At 47.8% G+C, this 17,196-nt stretch overlaps 1 protein-coding gene across 3 annotated transcripts; it reads left to right on the forward strand.

Annotated features, from left to right (window-relative positions):
* The first annotated feature begins 4,282 nt into the window (after positions 1-4,282).
* On the forward strand, positions 4,283-17,120 carry CCNH (cyclin H). 3 transcript variants are annotated; one of them, XM_078617139.1, is made up of 11 exons: positions 4,283-4,457; positions 4,798-4,946; positions 6,669-6,803; positions 7,987-8,109; positions 8,234-8,307; positions 9,427-9,640; positions 10,603-10,766; positions 12,156-12,226; positions 14,310-14,427; positions 15,069-15,138; positions 16,160-17,120. In XM_078617139.1, the coding sequence occupies exons 3-11, from the start codon at positions 6,687-6,689 to the stop codon at positions 16,196-16,198; spliced, it is 990 nt and encodes a 329-aa protein (XP_078473265.1). In that variant the 5' UTR covers positions 4,283-4,457; positions 4,798-4,946; positions 6,669-6,686; the 3' UTR covers positions 16,199-17,120. The 3 variants fall into 3 exon arrangements, with proteins under 3 accessions (XP_078473265.1, XP_078473263.1, XP_078473262.1); XM_078617137.1 differs by lacking the exon at positions 4,798-4,946 and having other exon boundaries at positions 4,322-4,457; positions 6,668-6,803; XM_078617136.1 differs by lacking the exon at positions 4,283-4,457 and having other exon boundaries at positions 4,841-4,980.
* Positions 17,121-17,196: the final 76 nt, after the last annotated feature.

A 17,196-nucleotide genomic window follows, 5' to 3' on the forward strand; every position in this document is an offset into this window, starting at 1 on the left:
CGGCCGTGCGACAAGAAATAAAAGCGTGGCTGGCGTGGGCCCCAGTGCGGGGAATTCGCCCCCAATCCTCCCCAACATCGCAGTTCAGAGCACGTGGTCGGTCCCCCGTGTCCCGTGAGTCTCGGTGCTACACCGCCGCTCGTGTTTGGAGCTGACCCCGAAGCTGACCCCAGAGCTGCCCGGCACGACCTCGCCGACCGACGATAATTTTTAAATCCTTTATATTAAGTTCACTTGCTTGCGCGCTTACGACCGTGCAAATCTTTCGGTCGTTTTTTAACCAACTTCCCGTGATCCAATCGAGCTGACATTTTGCACACAGACTCGTTGTGCGTGACAATTTATGTTCGTGAAAAAAAAATTCCCAAAATTTTACACTTTTTAGGAAAAAATAAATTATATTTAATTACCAATTGCTTAATGGTGGCAGGCAATCATCTGGCCCATAGGTGGCAGCCATCTCAAGCCAGAGGACGAGAGGACTCTAGCAGCCACGCATATAAAGGATTTATAGTGAAAAACTTTGTTTTTACGGGTTAATTTTATTTTCCTCCCCTCGGTTCAATAACGAGTTGCCATTGATCAAATAAACCCCCCCTCCTCCCCCCACCCGGCTTGCACCGGATCTCGGAAGCTAAGCGGGGTTGAGCCTGGACATTGCTTGGATGAGCGTACAAAACGTGCACACCAAGTTGTCACGGGAGGCTGTGGGGCTTTGCTCGGACGGTTGCAACGAAAGCGCATGTACTATACACCAGAGGTGTGGACTCGAGTCATGTGACTTGGACTCGAGTCAGACTCGAGTCATGAATTTGATGACTTGCGACTCGACTTGGACTTGCATAACAATGACTTTGTCCCACCTATGAGATGTGGACTCGAGTCATGTGACTTGGACTCGAGTCAGACTCGAGTCATGAATTTGATGACTTGCGACTCGACTTGGACTTGCATAACAATGACTTTGTCCCACCTATGCTATATACTTAGGTGCGTGCCTCCCTGCCTCCAACACGCGCTGTGAGCAGCGTGGAGAAGCGAGGCGAGGCAAATAACCACGGCCCGCACGGCGTAGGGAGGCGCTCATCCAGCAGTGGATTGAAAAACTGGCCGGTCAAGCGTGGGTTGGTGAAGACGGGGGAGCATATGAGTACAGTACAACACATGTTTGCCTGTGCAAAGATGTGGCATCAACTGCCATTAAGCCCGCGTGTGTGTAAAATGCCCAGTCAGTTAACATATGTCGTTGTATTGTCACGCCTCAATTATTATTTGTATGTCATTGTTTTTTTTATGTTCCTGACTGGAATAACTGGAATGTGAGTGGATCCAGGGATTGTTTTATTTTAGAAGCAGCCTATAAAAGTTGTAAAATCATTCTAAGGATATCTCTTCCCTTGGGCCTCCCAACACGCACTTGGGTCATCTCCATTATTCAAATGTGAGCACGTCTCTTTATTAAATCCATGGGTTGCGTTTTGTTGCAAATGAGTGGATTGCACGTGTCCCCTCACACATCTCCCGTGTAATTCCAAGCAAGCGCCTCTCCATGCTTAATTTGTCCACCTTTTCAGAAATGTCGTTCTCATCAAAGAGGCATGGAGAGAGAGAGAGAGAGAGCCCCTGCTTGGAATTACACAGAGACACACGAAGACGAGCACACGTGGGATTAGAGAGCAGACGCAATTTTGCGACATTTACGAATTAAGAAGAATTAAGTGGGTTCGGGCAGTAACGCGGGCTCGCTCGAAGTGGGGGGAGTTGGGTCGGGGGGGGATGATGGACACCGGTGGTCGAGACTAACGACGGAACCACAGCCAAAGGAGGGAGCTCGCTCACCTGGGAGGGGGGGAGGACGTTTACTTAGGAAATAGAAGAAATGAAATCGACTCGTGTTGTCGGAGCAGGGTGGATGCGTTTGAAATTGCAAAAACCCGTGGGAAATGTCGACCGTTTGAGGAGGCCTTTATTCAGCAGTGGATAGGTGATGGTCGGTGATGCCGATGGTGGTTGGCACGATATGACATTGCACTTGTGTGTGTGTGTTACCTGCCCTTGGGTCTTTACTCGCTAACATACCAGATACCACCAGCTCTTGTCACCAACAGCAATGACTCAACCGGGGGCGGACCTTTCGCAAATTAGTTTTGATGTAGAATTAATTTTGAGTTGCTGTTGGGAGTCAAATGGATTTTTTTTAGCGGCCGTTAAGACGCTACGCGCGCGCCCTTTGCTTTTGTCGCCAATGATGAAGAGGAATTAACAGACTTCGAATTATGTACGTCCGTCCGGTGTTGTGGGCGGCACGCTGATAATTTTTTTTTTAAAGATTGCTCAAGTGCATGAGTAAAAGAAAATTTTATACTAGTGATACGAGACTATTGCTCGATTATATTTTATAAATAAGAAAATGTTCAAAATAAATCGTGCTTTGGTTATTTAATAATAAAAAAATGCCTTTCCTCTCAATGTATGCTGCACCGGTCTCAGTCTGCAGCGTGTTGTTGAGTCGTGGCGGTCCGCACCTCCCTCTCCCGTCTGAGACCATCTCTCTTCCTGCCAGACTGGCATCGCACCGGCCCCTTCATCCTTCGTCCGTTCGGATGGTGGGGCCCACAATACGGCGTCACGGAGCGGGCCCGACCGGGCTACGTGGGGGGCGGGGTTAGCGGGGGTCACCCGGGGTCACCCAGGGTCACCCGGCCACCAGGCGCTTGGCGGCGTACACCAAGCCCCAGGCCTGGCTCCAGGGGGGGTGTCCCACTATACCTTGTTCGGTCGAGGTTCTCTGATTTTTTTTTCTTTTTTAACCATCCGTGAGTGGCTTTTTCTTGGACCGTTATTTGTCTGGAAGCTCCCCCCCCCCAGACCTGTTCGCCAAGGGAGACCCTACCAGGAGTGCAATACTCCAAGCGACATCGCTCTGAAGATCATTGGAACACACAAACCCCACCAGAGGTCTAACACCGTTTGAGACGAGGCTCAAAAGAAAGCCGTCTCTGGTGTGGACCAATCAGTTTCAAAGACAATGCATATATTATCAGAGTGTTTTTTGCTTGCATTTTGACCACAAGTATTGTGGTTAATGCACACATGATTCCTTTAAAAAGGTTTCAGTTTGGTGTTTTAACAACTTAGCACCTGTTTTGTTGCCAGAAAAAAGGGGAAAAAACTATTCTCATATTTTGGTCCTGGCAAAGGAGGTCCAATTAAACTGATATTTGTGTTTAGTTTGTCATTCCCCCGCGCCTCCGATTAGCACGATTGGCTACGTACGATGCGAAATAAGTTTTCCCCATAGATTTCATTACCCTTGGTAGCAAAGTGATCGCGCAAGTGCTGCCCTCTACTGTGCGTGGAGCAGAGGTCACGGGGTGGTTCTCGGAGGTAGCTCTGTCTCATCTGCTTCCGTGGGCCATTCTGTGCAGCACGAAGGATAATTTGGGTGGAAATCTTGTAAACGTTTTAACTTTATTGTTGATAATTTTCACGGCGAAACACCATAATTTGTATTCAATATTAGCAATGGCTGGCCACCTTCATCAACCCACACTGGCCGGCGTGGTTGTGGTATTACAGAAGATCATTACACTATTGTTCTTTGGGTCTTCTGGTAAAGCCACGTAGATAGAAAAGTAATATTTTCTATTTTTTTATATTGTATAATTGTTCTATCTACATGCCTTAACCGAAATACCAAAAGAATATGAATTCCTGTAGTCACGAAAGCTTTAAGTCAAGATTCATTACAGTATTGTTGTCCTTAAGCCAGGAAAGCCTCACTGAGACTCGTGACTGTTTGAGGAGGGTCCTGCCAAGTTTTCATAGTGGGCGGCGATTGCTGCTGCAGTGGGTTGTACAGTAATCCCTATGGCGCCTTTTTGCCAGTATCCAAAATGATGCAAAATAAGAATTGGCTTTTTCCTCTTTTTTTTGGCAATAAAACAGGTGTTAAGATGTTGAAACACCAAATGAATGCATTTGCCAAGGCGTCAAATCTGCATTAACCACACGTACTTGTGGCAAAAACTTGCAAACAAACATGCTTTGGTAATATAAAAAAATCCTAAAAAATCACGACGTTTCGATCGCAACACAAGCAATTAGTCATCAGGTAAAAAAAAATATCCAACTACATTTCTTATTTTTCTCTATCTACGCGGCTTTACCGAAAGACCCAAAGAATATGAATCCATGCGGCCACGAAAGCTTCAAGTCAAACTAATGCCCCACGTTGTTTCGCGTTGGTGGCAAGCCTGACCCGGAACCAAAACCTCCGTGCCGCGCGTTTCCCCCGGACGACTTCGCCGCGGCGAGTGACCGTGGTTGCACCCACGTTGTTGTCATAGTAAATGTCGAAATCAGCCCGTCTGACGATCGCAAATTCTTATCGTCGTCCAAATTAAAGACGAAGACGCCCTGCGTTTGGAACTCAACAGAACGCGCGCCCCTTTGCCGTAAAGTGAGCTCTACGCATTCGTCTCCCGCTGCTTAAGTTCTGCTGTGAGGGGGGATTTTGTGATGTGTGCGCGCTGATGGGGAGCGGTGGTGCAGCGGTTAGCGCGTTGCGATACGAACCCCGGCGAGCCGAGTTCGATTCCCGCTCACGGCCAACATCTGAACCGGTCCTGGGCATCCCCTAGGTCGACTCAGCCTCAAATGAGTATCTGTTGCGGTGTGTAAACATCGCCACTGGGGAGATAAAGGCGGCCGGGCTAAATGGTGTTGGCCACCCACCCCCTCGTGTGCCGTGCCGGCCTTCATAGGTGCTGCTCGCTAACAGCACTTGCCCCTACAGTCTGTTACAGGCTACACGGGGGATCTTTGTCTTTGCTGTGAGGCCTCTTCTCGATCGCAACGCTTCGCCTGAACCCTCGGAATCCCCTGCGCTCGAGTCTGCCGATGTGCCTCAGCAAGTGACACGAGTACTTGAACTCAGGCCGTGTGTGAGTGTGGAAGTCACCACGCCGTCGTCACACCGTGAGGGACCACTCCACCACTCCACCACTTCACCATACTCCACCATACCACCATACATCACCACTCCACCACTTCACCATACTCCACACCACTCCACCACTTCACCACTCCACCACTCCACCATACTCCACCACTCCACCACTCCACCATACTTCACCACTCCACCATACTTCACCACTCCACCACTTCACCACTCCACCATACTTCACCACTCCACCATACTTCACCACTCCACCATACTTCACCACTCCACCATACTCCACCACTCCACCATAGTTCACCACTCCACCACTCCACCATACTCCACCACTCCACCATAGTCCACCATACTCTACCACTCCACCATACTCCACCACTCCACCACTTCACCACTCCACCATACTCCACCACTCCACCATACTTCACCATACTCCACCACTCCACCATACTTCACCACTCCACCATACTCCACCTTACTCCACCACTCCACCATACTCCACCATACTCCACCATACTCCACCATACTCCACCATACTCCACCATTCGTTTTACCATGTGTGGGGTTTTCCTTATGAGACATTAGGTGGCGATGAGGCGGTCATCCAGCCATGGATAGACAATGTATAATGATTTTGTTTGTACTGTAATACAGAGAGTACGTGAGCCGAACAAGCTGTTACACAACTTTCGATTTAAATTTCGATTTAAAGCTTTCGTGACTGCAGGGATTCATCTTCTTGGTTCTTTCGGTAAAGTCACGTAGAATGGAAATAATAAAATAATAAAAAGAAAACATAATAAAATAATTCTCACGACGTTTCGGCCACAACGCAAGCAGCCGTCCTCAGGTGAAGAATAGGTCTGTCGGGGAGACAGAGTCTGAATGACAACCCCAGGCTCTTAACCGATAACTCTTAAATCCGACCACACGAACCTTCATCTCCACCACCAGCCATATCTCTACACTGTAACATGCCAACCAGCTAAAGCCTTGCACTCGTTCTGCACGTAACCAAACTAACCAAACACGAACGCTAACCCCCAGCGCACAGACCCACTAAACACGAGCCATTACCCTCCAATGCTAACCACACGCGCCAACCAGACCATAGCCACACTATCCAAATTAAATTAAAGCTAAATATCTTTAACCATAACCACACTTACCAACCACACTACCTATTCCTCACCTTAACCACACGAGCCAACCAAAGGTCAACACCTAAGCTAAGCTGTTACCCCCTCTTCCCCTCCCCCCGTGCTCATAACCCAAACATCCTTTTTATGATTATTTAAACGCTTTTATTTAACTCACTCTGTCCGTTGTATCCTCAACTCTGTCTGTTGTCGTATCCTCAAATCTTGTAACTCAATTTTTACCCACTTCCCAATGTGATATCGACTGCAAACTTGGTATACATATGTCATACTGATGACAATACTATATTCTATCAAAAAATATATATTTTAAAACAAGTCTTTTTTAATGTTATGTTTCGGTTTGGGTCTAATTGTCCACGGTAAACTGACGTTGGCTGTAATTGCCCACGGTCCCTTACGTTGTGGCAAGCTTCGAGGCCACTTCCTGGAGTCGTGGAGTTCTTCCATTACTAGTACGGGACATTTCATAAAAGCGTGTTTAAAAAAAAAAGTTGTTTAAAATATTACTCTTTAACTTTTCTCTCCACCCTCCGCTCTGGTCCGCACAGCGGCGAGCGGCGGTCGCGATGTACCACAACAGCACGCAGAAGACGCACTGGACGTTTGGCAAGGAGGAGGAGATTACGGCGTTAAGGCGGGAAGCCAACGAGAGGTTCAAGACCAAGCTCAGGAAGAATGCTAAGGTGTGGGACCTGAGTTCCCTGCATCGATGATTGAATTGAATTGAATGATGTCTGTTCAGAGGTAGGAGAAACTAAAAACTGTTCAGCTACAGTAGTCCCACGGTTAGCGTTTTTAATCCGTTCCATGAAAACTACGGTTAACCGAAATAGCATCGAATATACGAATTACGTGAGTCTGCAAGAGAGTTTTTTCGCTGCCATAACAGGGAACAATGTAAACAAAGCCAGTCGAGGTCTCATAAATGGGCATCGCTAATCGGCTGAGGCATGCTCAGCCCACTTACCAGCGCTCGGATTTGCCGAAATTGGCGCCCGCGTGCGTTAGTCAAAATTTTTACATTTGTCGAAACCACGTGGTCCTATAGGAGGCAAAACATAAACCACAAAAACCTTAACCAATGTCACTTAACCGATGGACTATTATTATACCAGTTAAGGCCCCCTGAGCTATACAGCTCTTCAGAAGTGACTTGGCTATCACAAATGAAAGCTCAGCGAAGTGGCTTATCATATGATGGAGATTCATAGCAGCCAGATACTCCAAACGCACTTTGATTCTAAATGTGAAGGGAAAACCGGAGGACCCAGAGAAAAATCCACGTGACGTTTCGGGAGAACATGCAAACTCCAAATTTACAGGCATCAGGGTCGGGGTCGAACCCACGACATCCTGTATACCAGGCGAGGTAGTTAACATCTCACTACTGGTGGCAGGCCTCACTGAGCCGGCGTCGTTGACAATCCTGGGCTTCAAATCTGGGTTTCAGCCACCTGCGATTAGACCGGGTTCTCAAGGGCATTGAGTTCATGGTCTCAACCGGGTCACGAACAACTGTAAAAAGAGTAAATCCATCCCATTAGATTTAGTTGTCTACTTGGTTTTAGCTACATTCCAAAGTGTGCGCTTGAAAGGATCTTGGAGGTAGCCCTGTTGGTGATCACTGCCATTGGTTGTTCGCGACGAAGGGTGTCACTGCTCTGCGAGACATCAAAACGGATTCTTCATCTCCACGACCTGATGCCAATAACACAATTGGGGGGACAGATAGATGATTTTGTATTTTGTATTTTGGTTCTCTGGGCCCTATGCACTTCCACAGAACCCTGAGGAATCTTCAGCAATGTGTGTGCGTCGTCCACCCCTCCCCTGCGTGTCCACCGCTTGTCCACCGCTCGCTCCCAGGGCCCCGTCAACGACTCTCTGCTTCTCACCCCGTCGGAAGAGCTCGCCCTGTGTCGTCACTACGAGCGCTGCCTCCAAGACCTGTGCACCAAGTTCAAGCCGCCCATGCCCCGCTCCACACAGGTTCGACTCCCGCTGCAGCGCTTTGCGCCCGTGACGCCTTTGGCACGATTGGAATAACATTGGGAAAAAGACGACGGGATAAATGATTGACGTAACTCGTGTCTCCCATGTGTGTGACTTGCAGGCTATCGCCTGCTGCTACTTTAAGAGGTTTTATCTCAACAACTCGGTGATGGAATATCATCCACGCAACATCCTGTGAGTGTTATCACATTCCATTAGTGAGGTCAGTTCTGACAGCAGTGTGACCAAGTGGCCCAGATAGGTTTTTTTATTCAGTAGTTTATGTTTCAATTTTTTAGTGAGTAGAGCATGTGCGTGAATCACGGGTAAAATGCAACATTACCTTTAAGTGATGAGTTCATTTGATGAATGCCAACATACGGGCTATGCAGTCACTCGAGTCTTACATCTTAAGCACAAGGTTTCTGAACAAAAACTTAAAATGTAATCGTGGGCCGCATGAAATGATGAAGCCATTGGCCATGTGAAATGAACTCGCGGTCCGTATGAAATTATGCCGCAAGCCATTTGAAATGAAGTCACGGGCTGAATGAAATGAAATATGAAATGAAGTCGTGCGTCATAGGTTCCTCACCCCTGCACTAACCCTCGATCCTAAACCAATCCAACCGCCCTGACGCCTTGCTGATGTTGGGTCGCAGTTACCAAGTCGGCGCATGGTTCAGGTGCTTGCAGCGATGGATTATAATTATCGTCCGCAGGCCGTTTACAAAATTAAACTGAACAATTTTCATTTTACCAGGTAAGGTCCGCTGAGCTATGTAGCTCTTTTTCAGAAGCAATTTGGCCACAAATTATAGCCCACTGCAGCAATTGCTTCGTGCTGCGGTTGTCCCACCTGATGACGGACGCTTGTGTTGCGCCCGAAACGTCGTGATTTATTATTTTATTTCTATTATTATTTCCATCATTTTATTATTTATTTGTATTATTTATTTTCTACCTACGTGACTTTACCGAAAAAACCTAAGAGTATGAATCCTTGCAGTCACGAAAGCTTCAAATCTAGAATTAACACAAATTATAGCTCAACAAAGTGGTTTATCACGTGGAAATTGATGGCAGCCAAACACTCTAAACGCACGTTTCTAAATGTGGAGGGAAAAACCGGAGGACCCGGAGAAAAATCCACGCGGCCACGGGGAGAGAGAGACACGCAAACACCAAATATGCAACGTGTGAAGTCACGGCCCGTAGGTTCCCTACTGCTTCGCGTTGGAACCGTCGCACATACTCACAATTTCCTTAAACACGTCCCCCACCACCACCACCCGGCTTTCCCCCCCGCGATAGGCTGACGGCCGCCTTCCTGGCGTGCAAGGCGGACGAGTTCAACGTGTCGAGCATGCAGTTCGTGGGCAACCTGCAGCAGGAGGCGGAGAGCGGGCGCGAGCAGGCGCTGCAGCTGGTGCTGGCCCACGAGCTGCTGCTCACGCAGGAGCTGCGCTTTCACCTCACCGTTCACACGCCCTACCGCCCGCTCGAGGGCTTCCTCATTCACATCAAGGTGTGGCCGATGCGGTGCCATGGAGATACGCGGACGGGCGCCACGGTGGCGAGATGTTAACTGCCTCGCCTGGTATACAGGAGGTCGTGGGTTCGATCCTCACCCTTGAGGCCTGTTGTATATTTGGAGTTTGCATGTGTGTCTCTCTCTCCCCGTGGTCAACATGGATTTTTCTCTGGGTACTCCGGTTTTTTCCCCTCCTCATTTAGCGTATTTGCCTGCTAACACGTTCCTTCGGAGGGGGCAGGTAGGAACTTGGTTGGACAGCGCGTTCGCGCGATTCGTGTGACGCGGCACAAGCTGCGTCACGTGGTGCTGAGCCCGCCCGAAGTGCTCTATGAAATACAAATCGAGGGCGTGGCTATGCACGACAGACAGACAGACAATTAATCCCTGGTGGGCAGTGTGGAACTGTTGTTCCTACCTGTATAAATGTCCACGAGATTAGCCACTTTGTCAGGCTATAATTTTTGGCCAGGTCGCTTCTGAAAAAGATCTATATATTCAGTGAGCCTTACCTGGTAAAATGTAAAAAAAAAATTAGTTTACAGACAGACCCGTGGTGTACACACATGTTCGCCTGCCCATTTGAGGGCTCAAATATTTTTCCCCTGTGTCCACTGTGTCAGCTGGTGGAGGGTGTTATGACACGTGTTTGGCCAGACCGTCACTCGTAATAAAAGTCTTTTTGGGTTGGATTGCGTAAATTTAAATGTGTCGTAAACCCACCAATCAGTAAGGTTGTTTGTGACGTTACTACTTCAGTGTTGGAGAGTAAAGCCACAACATTTACAATTTGAGTACTGTGACATTTTGCTGGTAATTACAACCAGCTCCATCAGGAAAATTGTCCCGGAATTGTTAACGGACCGTTACGTGACCAACCCAAAAAAAAAAAAATTAAACGATGAATCCATGTTCACCCTCTCCACCTGTGCCGTCGACGGCACCGCCAACGGCAGACGAACTTCGCGGAAGTCGCGCAGGCCGAGGCCCTGCGTAAAGGGGCCGAGGAGTTCCTGCAGCGGGCGCTCTCGACGGACGCGTGTCTCCTCGCGAGCCCCGCGCAGATCGCCCTCGCAGCCCTCCTCGCCGGAGCGTCGCGCACCTCCGTCTCCATCGAGCGGTGAGTGCCGTCCATTTACCCCTTTTTCTCCTGTTCCGAGACGCCTGAAAGACGCGGGGCGGCTCCCCCGTTGAATCGCCGCTGAAACTAGGAACGCGCGAGCAGTTTCAGCGTTGATTTTGTTTGTGAAGGCGTAGCGCCGCTGTTTTTAAAGACACTGTACTCACCGCAGAGAACTGTAGTGACACATCTTCTTGGTTCTTTCGGTAAAGTCGCGTAGAAGGGAAATAATAAAATAATAAAAATTAAACATAATAAAATAATTCTCACGACGTTTCGGCCACAACGCAAGCAGCCGTCCTCAGGTGAAGAACAGGGCTGTCGGGAAGACAGCGTCTGAATGGGCACCACCAGGCTTGGAGCGTATATTTAAGCTGGGTTGGAGGGGGAAGAGCGCCTTGACAAAATAATTTGCAAATCAAGAGGAATTTAGCATATTTATGGGAAATGCAGATATGTGATTAGTACTACTTGTGGAATGCATAGGAGGTGGGTGTGGGGTTTCAAAGTCATATTATGCCCGTGCATTATGCAGGATTAGCAGCATCAAAGGGAGTGAGTAGGGTTAGCATTAATAAAGGGAAGGAATGTTAATAGTATGGAGCTGCAGCAACTAAACACACAACCGCAGTCTACGATAGCTGGCGCCAAACTGTGCCACGCGCCCTCCCGCGTGGTGGCCCTTTACTTTAGATTCTGTTCGGAATCAATTCCGTTCCGATAACGTAAATGTACATAATCCAAACGGAATCAGAAGAAAAACTGATGACGTCCATGTACAGAACGGGAAAGAGTTAACGCCTCGGCTTTCGCGGCCAATATCCATAATACAGGTTTTTCAGGTTAGATCGTGTAGATATAAATGTGTAGTTAAACCTGGCTATCGCCTGATGAAGCTGGTTGTAATCACCAGCGAAACATCGCAGGACTCGAATTGTTAATGTTGTGGATTTACTCTCCAACACGTCTGTGTACTGAAGTAGTAACTAATTGGCGTGTTTTGTTTACGTGCCAAACCCTACTAATTGGCTGTGTCGGGTGGTGGGCGGCTTTAACGACGCACGTTTATATTTCCACGATCTAACCCCAAATAACCCCAAAAAAACCCCAAAAAACCTTCATCTTCTTGGTTCTTTCGGTAAAGTCACGTAGAAGGGAAGTAATAAAATAATAAAAATAAAACATAATAAAATAATTCTCACGACGTTTCGGCCACAACGCAAGCAGCCGTCCTCAGGTGAAGACCAGGTCTGTCGAGGCGACAGCGTCTGGAGCACCCCAAGAAAACCCACTGGGTTTTGGGGAGGTAGGGTGGGTGGGTGGGCAACACTCAGCGGCTGTGCTCGACTCCGTTACGAACCCTCTTGTCACTGTCTCCGTTTCACGCAGATACATCAAGGAGTGTCTGTGCGGTGACGAGTTCAAGGAAGACATGACCTGTCTGATGGACACCGTGCAGAGTGAGTCTCTGCTCCCTCGAGTGATGATGTCGCACCGCCCCTGAATTGCCCACAGCCGTTTTATCCCGATTGGCCTTATCGGCGTCGCGAGGCGGAGTCATTTCACGCAGAGAGCCGTGTACTGCCACGTGTCAGAAAACGGCCACCCTGGTTATGACTGCGGGGTGTATTAACACAGCGGACGTCTAAAAGATCCCGTGACGTTGCTCGCAAGGGTAAGGCATCGTTTGCCGCCGTCGCAGTCCAAATTAGGCAAATGTGAAAATGACCTCCGCAGGTATATACACAGCAACAACTAATTCACTGTGTAACAAAGAAATATATATTTTTTGTTCCTGGGTAGTAAGTGTTATTTCATAATTGCTTATGCCTCAAAAGTACAGGAAATGGGTATTATTCCCCACAAACTTTGCTTTTGTGACCAGGACAGTGATATTTTGAAATGTACCTATTTTCAATGAGAAAACGTGATGTGAATTTGTGTCATTCCTTCACGTAAAGACCTGGTCACAAAAGCAAAGTTTGTGGGGAATAATAGCCATTTTCTGTACTTTTGAGGCATATGCAATTAGAAAATAACACTTCCTACCCAGGAACAAAAATCGTGTTACAGCGATAGCCCCCTACTGTGAAAACGTGGCAGGACCCTCCTGAAAAATAATCGCGATACCCAGTGAGGCTTTCCACGGCAAGTAAATGCCATTTTTAAATCCTTTATATTAAGTTCACTTGCTTGCTTGCTTGCGCGCTTACGACCGTGCAAATCTTTCGGTCGTTTTTTAACCCACTTCCCGTGATCCAATCGAGCTGACATTTTGCACACAGACTCGTTGTGCGTGACAATTTATTTTCGTGAAAAAATTTTTCCAAAATTTTCCACTTTTTAGGAATTTTTTTTTTCATATTTAATTTAAAATACCAATGTGATAAAAATGAAACTCTTACTCAAGAAAAACAGAAATGAATAATAAAATAAAACCGATGCCACGCATATAAAGGATTTATAGTGAAAAACTTTGTTTTTACGGGTTAATTTTTTTTATTCTCCAACTCGCCACACTTGAGTTCCAGTTTCATCAGAAGCAGAACCTGTATTTATCCTGGAAAAAATCCCATTACTTATGAAACTCAAGAACGGGACTGCCCATGTTTGATCCTAGGATCTCAGTTTTGCCGGTTCAGCCCATGAGCCCAAATCAGATATTTTACTTGTCAGTCTCAACTTAGGTGTCATAACTCTTAAGTGGTTCCCGTTTCTTCGTGTGGCCAATAACAGTGAATCATGTGATAACCACTTGACATGAGTGGGTTATGAAATAATTAACTTGTATTAGTCGTATAAATAAATTGGTACGACTAAAGATTTCTACCTTTGGGTGGTGCCTACCAATGGACTAAGTGTCTCTGACCCAGTCTATGACCCTTGATCCACCCAGCAATCCCCTGCTGATATCATTATATTGATGCAATCGATTGGTAAAATTAATGTAAAAAATATTTAATTTCAAGAGAGTTCACGTTAAACTTTGTGTCATATGTTGATCTATCATTGACCTTGCTGTTGTTGCTATCGCTGCTGCTGTTGCTGCTACTACTGCTGCTACTGCTGTTGCTACGATTGCTACCGCCACTGTTGCCATTACTGCTGCTGCTACTGCTATTACTGCTGCTGCCGCCACTGTTGCTGCTGCTGTTGCTGCTATTACTGCTGCTGGTGCCACTGTTGCTTTCGCTGCTGCTGCTACTGCTATCGCTGTTGCTGCTGCTGTTGCTGCTATTACTGCTGCTGCTGCCACTGTTGCTTTCACTGCTGCTACTGCTATCGCTGTTGCTGCTGCTGTTGCTGCTATTACTGCTGCTGCCGCCACTGTTGCTGCTCATGTTGCTGTTATTACTGCTGCTGCTGTTGCTGCTATCACTGCTGCTGCTGCTGCTGTTGCTGCTATCACTGCTGCTGCTGCTGCTGCTATCGCTGTTGCTGCTGCTGTTGCTGCTACTACTGCTACTGCTGTTGCTATGATTGCTGCCGCCACTGTTGCTATTACTGCTACTACTGCTATCGCTGTTGCTGCTGCTGTTGCAGACCTCCGGAAGATGGTGAAGTGTGTGGAGCTGCCAAAAGCGGAGATGGTGGGGACCATCAAGCAGCATCTGGAGCAGTGTGCCGCTCACTGCCAGGCCCTGGGCTCACCCTGTGGCCTGTACGCCATCCCACAGCTCACGTCACGCAGTGTCTCTCTGTGTCTTTTTACGCGTGTCCATAAGTCCCGGTGTCTCTGTGTCTTATTTTACGTGTGTGTGTTATTGTCGTCGTTCTCTATGATGTTGTTTTCTATGTCTCTCTGTATATCTTTGTCCATGTGTCTTTCTTCGTGTTTCTGTGACTGTAATCCCTGTGTCGATGTCTCCCTCCATGCCTCTGTGTCTCCCTTGCTGTCTTTGTCTCTGTTTCCAATGTGTGTCTCTCGATTTCCAAGTCTCTCTGTGTGTCATCTCTGTTTTCTTCATCAAGTGCATGACTACTCCTGCGTGCCACCACGTCCTGCCAGAGGTCGCAACCGGGTACCCGATACCCGTACCCTACCCGATACCCGGCTACCCGTACCCGGCCGGGTAGCCGTTTGCGACCCTGGTGCGGCCGGGTACGGGTACGGGTAGGCCGTGAGTCACTGGTGAGTAACCGTTTGTCACTCATTTCGGGTAGGGGTAAGGAATCAAAACCCGTTTGCGACCTCTGCTTCCTGCTCACCTGGGATATCCTGCGACAATGATGACGATGCTTGTAGATACACTGCACTGTGGAGCTGGTGACACGTTTCCACGTTTCCCTGCTTTCCTTCAGGAATAAGCGCAAGACCGCTCAAGACGACCACTCGGACGGAAACGTGCAGAAAAGGGCCAAACTGCAAAAGGTGAACTTGGTAGACCCGTGAATTTCTCTGTACATTCACTCGCGTCGTTGAGTACAACGTCGCATATCCGACCGCCTGTTGTTCCACCTGTATGGGGTAGAGTGTTTCCCCCTCGCATGGCTGGGTCTGTTCTGTGTGCTCTGGGTTCCTCCCAAATGTATAAAGACTCATTAATTGGCTGAAAACATTAATGTGTAGAGGTCCACAGAGCTTGGGCAATTGGTGGTGCCAGCTCACCGGCCTGGCTACTTCGTCTCCTGCTTAACTGCAGTTCTTTCTCATCGAGAGGGAATGAATAGGGCCCATCCATTTAGTACGTTACACATGGAGGGGGGAGGGTGGGGTTTAACCCAAATGCGTACGGTTACGTATGGGGGGGTCTACTGACAATCTACGCATAGGAAACGGGGGGGGGGGGGGGGTGGGGGGTGAAGCCTCGATAATAATTTGTCTACATTGGCCTTCAAATGAGTTTGATAGTCCGGTGGTGGACTATCTGTTTGCTTAAACACGTTAATATTGTTAATTCTTGGTCGTTTCTGCGTGGATTAAATATCGGATTTGGGGGGGTGGGGGGGGGCTGCGTCAAGCGAACTTATGCAGGTGGGGGGGATGTTAAAAGTACGCGTGCGTACAGGGAGGAGAGGTCAAGTTTTGACAGATTTTTGCGTACCTGCTAAATGGATGGCCCCATACCGTGTGGTGCGTTACAAGTTGAATCATTGTTTTTTCATAATGAAACTATAGCTTTCTATACATGTTCGCCAATCTGACCTTTTCACGCACGGTAATGTGTTACTAGTCTTGTGCGCATTCACTTTTAAAAACATTATTTTCTAATGTTCAAGGCAGTCTGCTTTATTTAGATGTTTACATAACTGACCTTTTCACATATCCGCCTAGACCTCGGTCCCCAGCGGCGAGGGGGAAATGCTTCGTATGTTCGTTCGTTAACGTACAGAGACGTGCCTGTTTCTGAAGCGTGCTTATTGTTTTGTGATTTTATGTTTTTGTTCGGCAGGACGACATCTCGAGCGAGGAGGAATTTGACCTACAGTGACGCCCGGGTGCCTCTCAACACGCGACTCTCTTCTCAAATAGCCGGGAAAAAGATCGTAACCCTCCGTTGAGTTTTAGTTTATTTTGCACCGCGTGCTCGGTTTGACGTCCCGACGTTTCCCCACCCCCCCCCCCCCCCCACGCGCTTCTCCAGGGATGAATTCGCTTCGGCTCCAGAAGAAAACCCCACGGCTCCGTTGTAACGAAACGTCGTCGTGCGGCACCGTGCCGAACCGCACGCGGCACAACTCAAAAACGCAACCGAGAGCCACGCGGAGGCACGGCCGTTTAAAACCCGCGTAGTGGAGAAACGTTGGGTCGTATTCATCGGCTGTAACGGGGGAACGTTTCCCGTCTAACCTGCCAGCGTGTGAACGCTTTCCTTGGTTAGGATCACGGGCTGCGGTGAGCACGTTTCAAACGCTCGTTTCTCAGCCCTTCATTTTGTACTTTTGTATTATAAATTAATGTGGTGACTCGATTTGAGGGTTGGGAGACCGTTCACCCTTAGGAAGGGCATTTCAAATAGCTTTCGACAAAAGTTTACGTGGTTACTTTTCCTTTAGCTCGGAAATCCTTTTCAATCATATGCATCAAAGCGAGTCTTTTTGGAGATGAGCGTGATGAGCAACAGGTTGTCTTAACGAGTTGCTCCTGGTTTTATTGCGGTTGTCAGACCTTCGCTGTCTTATCCGCATACATTTTGTTAGTGTTAACAGTTGCAATGGAAACGAAAAGCAGAGCCAGTGTTTGAACTTGTGCTTTTTTTGAGTTTGGTGGCTTGCGATCATTGTAAAGCCGAATCGTAGGAAATGCAAGTGCGAAATTAGAATTCGGCCCTGCCATCTGCAGCTCACGATGTAGCCGTGCATATTTTTAAACGAATGACTGTTAAGTTGAAATTAAACAATTTCAATAACAAACGAAACTGTGGTGTGATATGTCCGGTCATAATGATTTAGTCCTGACGAACGTTATCAAAGATGCCATGAATAATCA

The sequence above is a fragment of the Lampetra planeri genome, chromosome 53 (genome assembly GCF_965212315.1).
Source record: "Lampetra planeri chromosome 53, kcLamPlan1.2.h2, whole genome shotgun sequence".
NCBI lineage: Eukaryota > Metazoa > Chordata > Hyperoartia > Petromyzontiformes > Petromyzontidae > Lampetra > Lampetra planeri.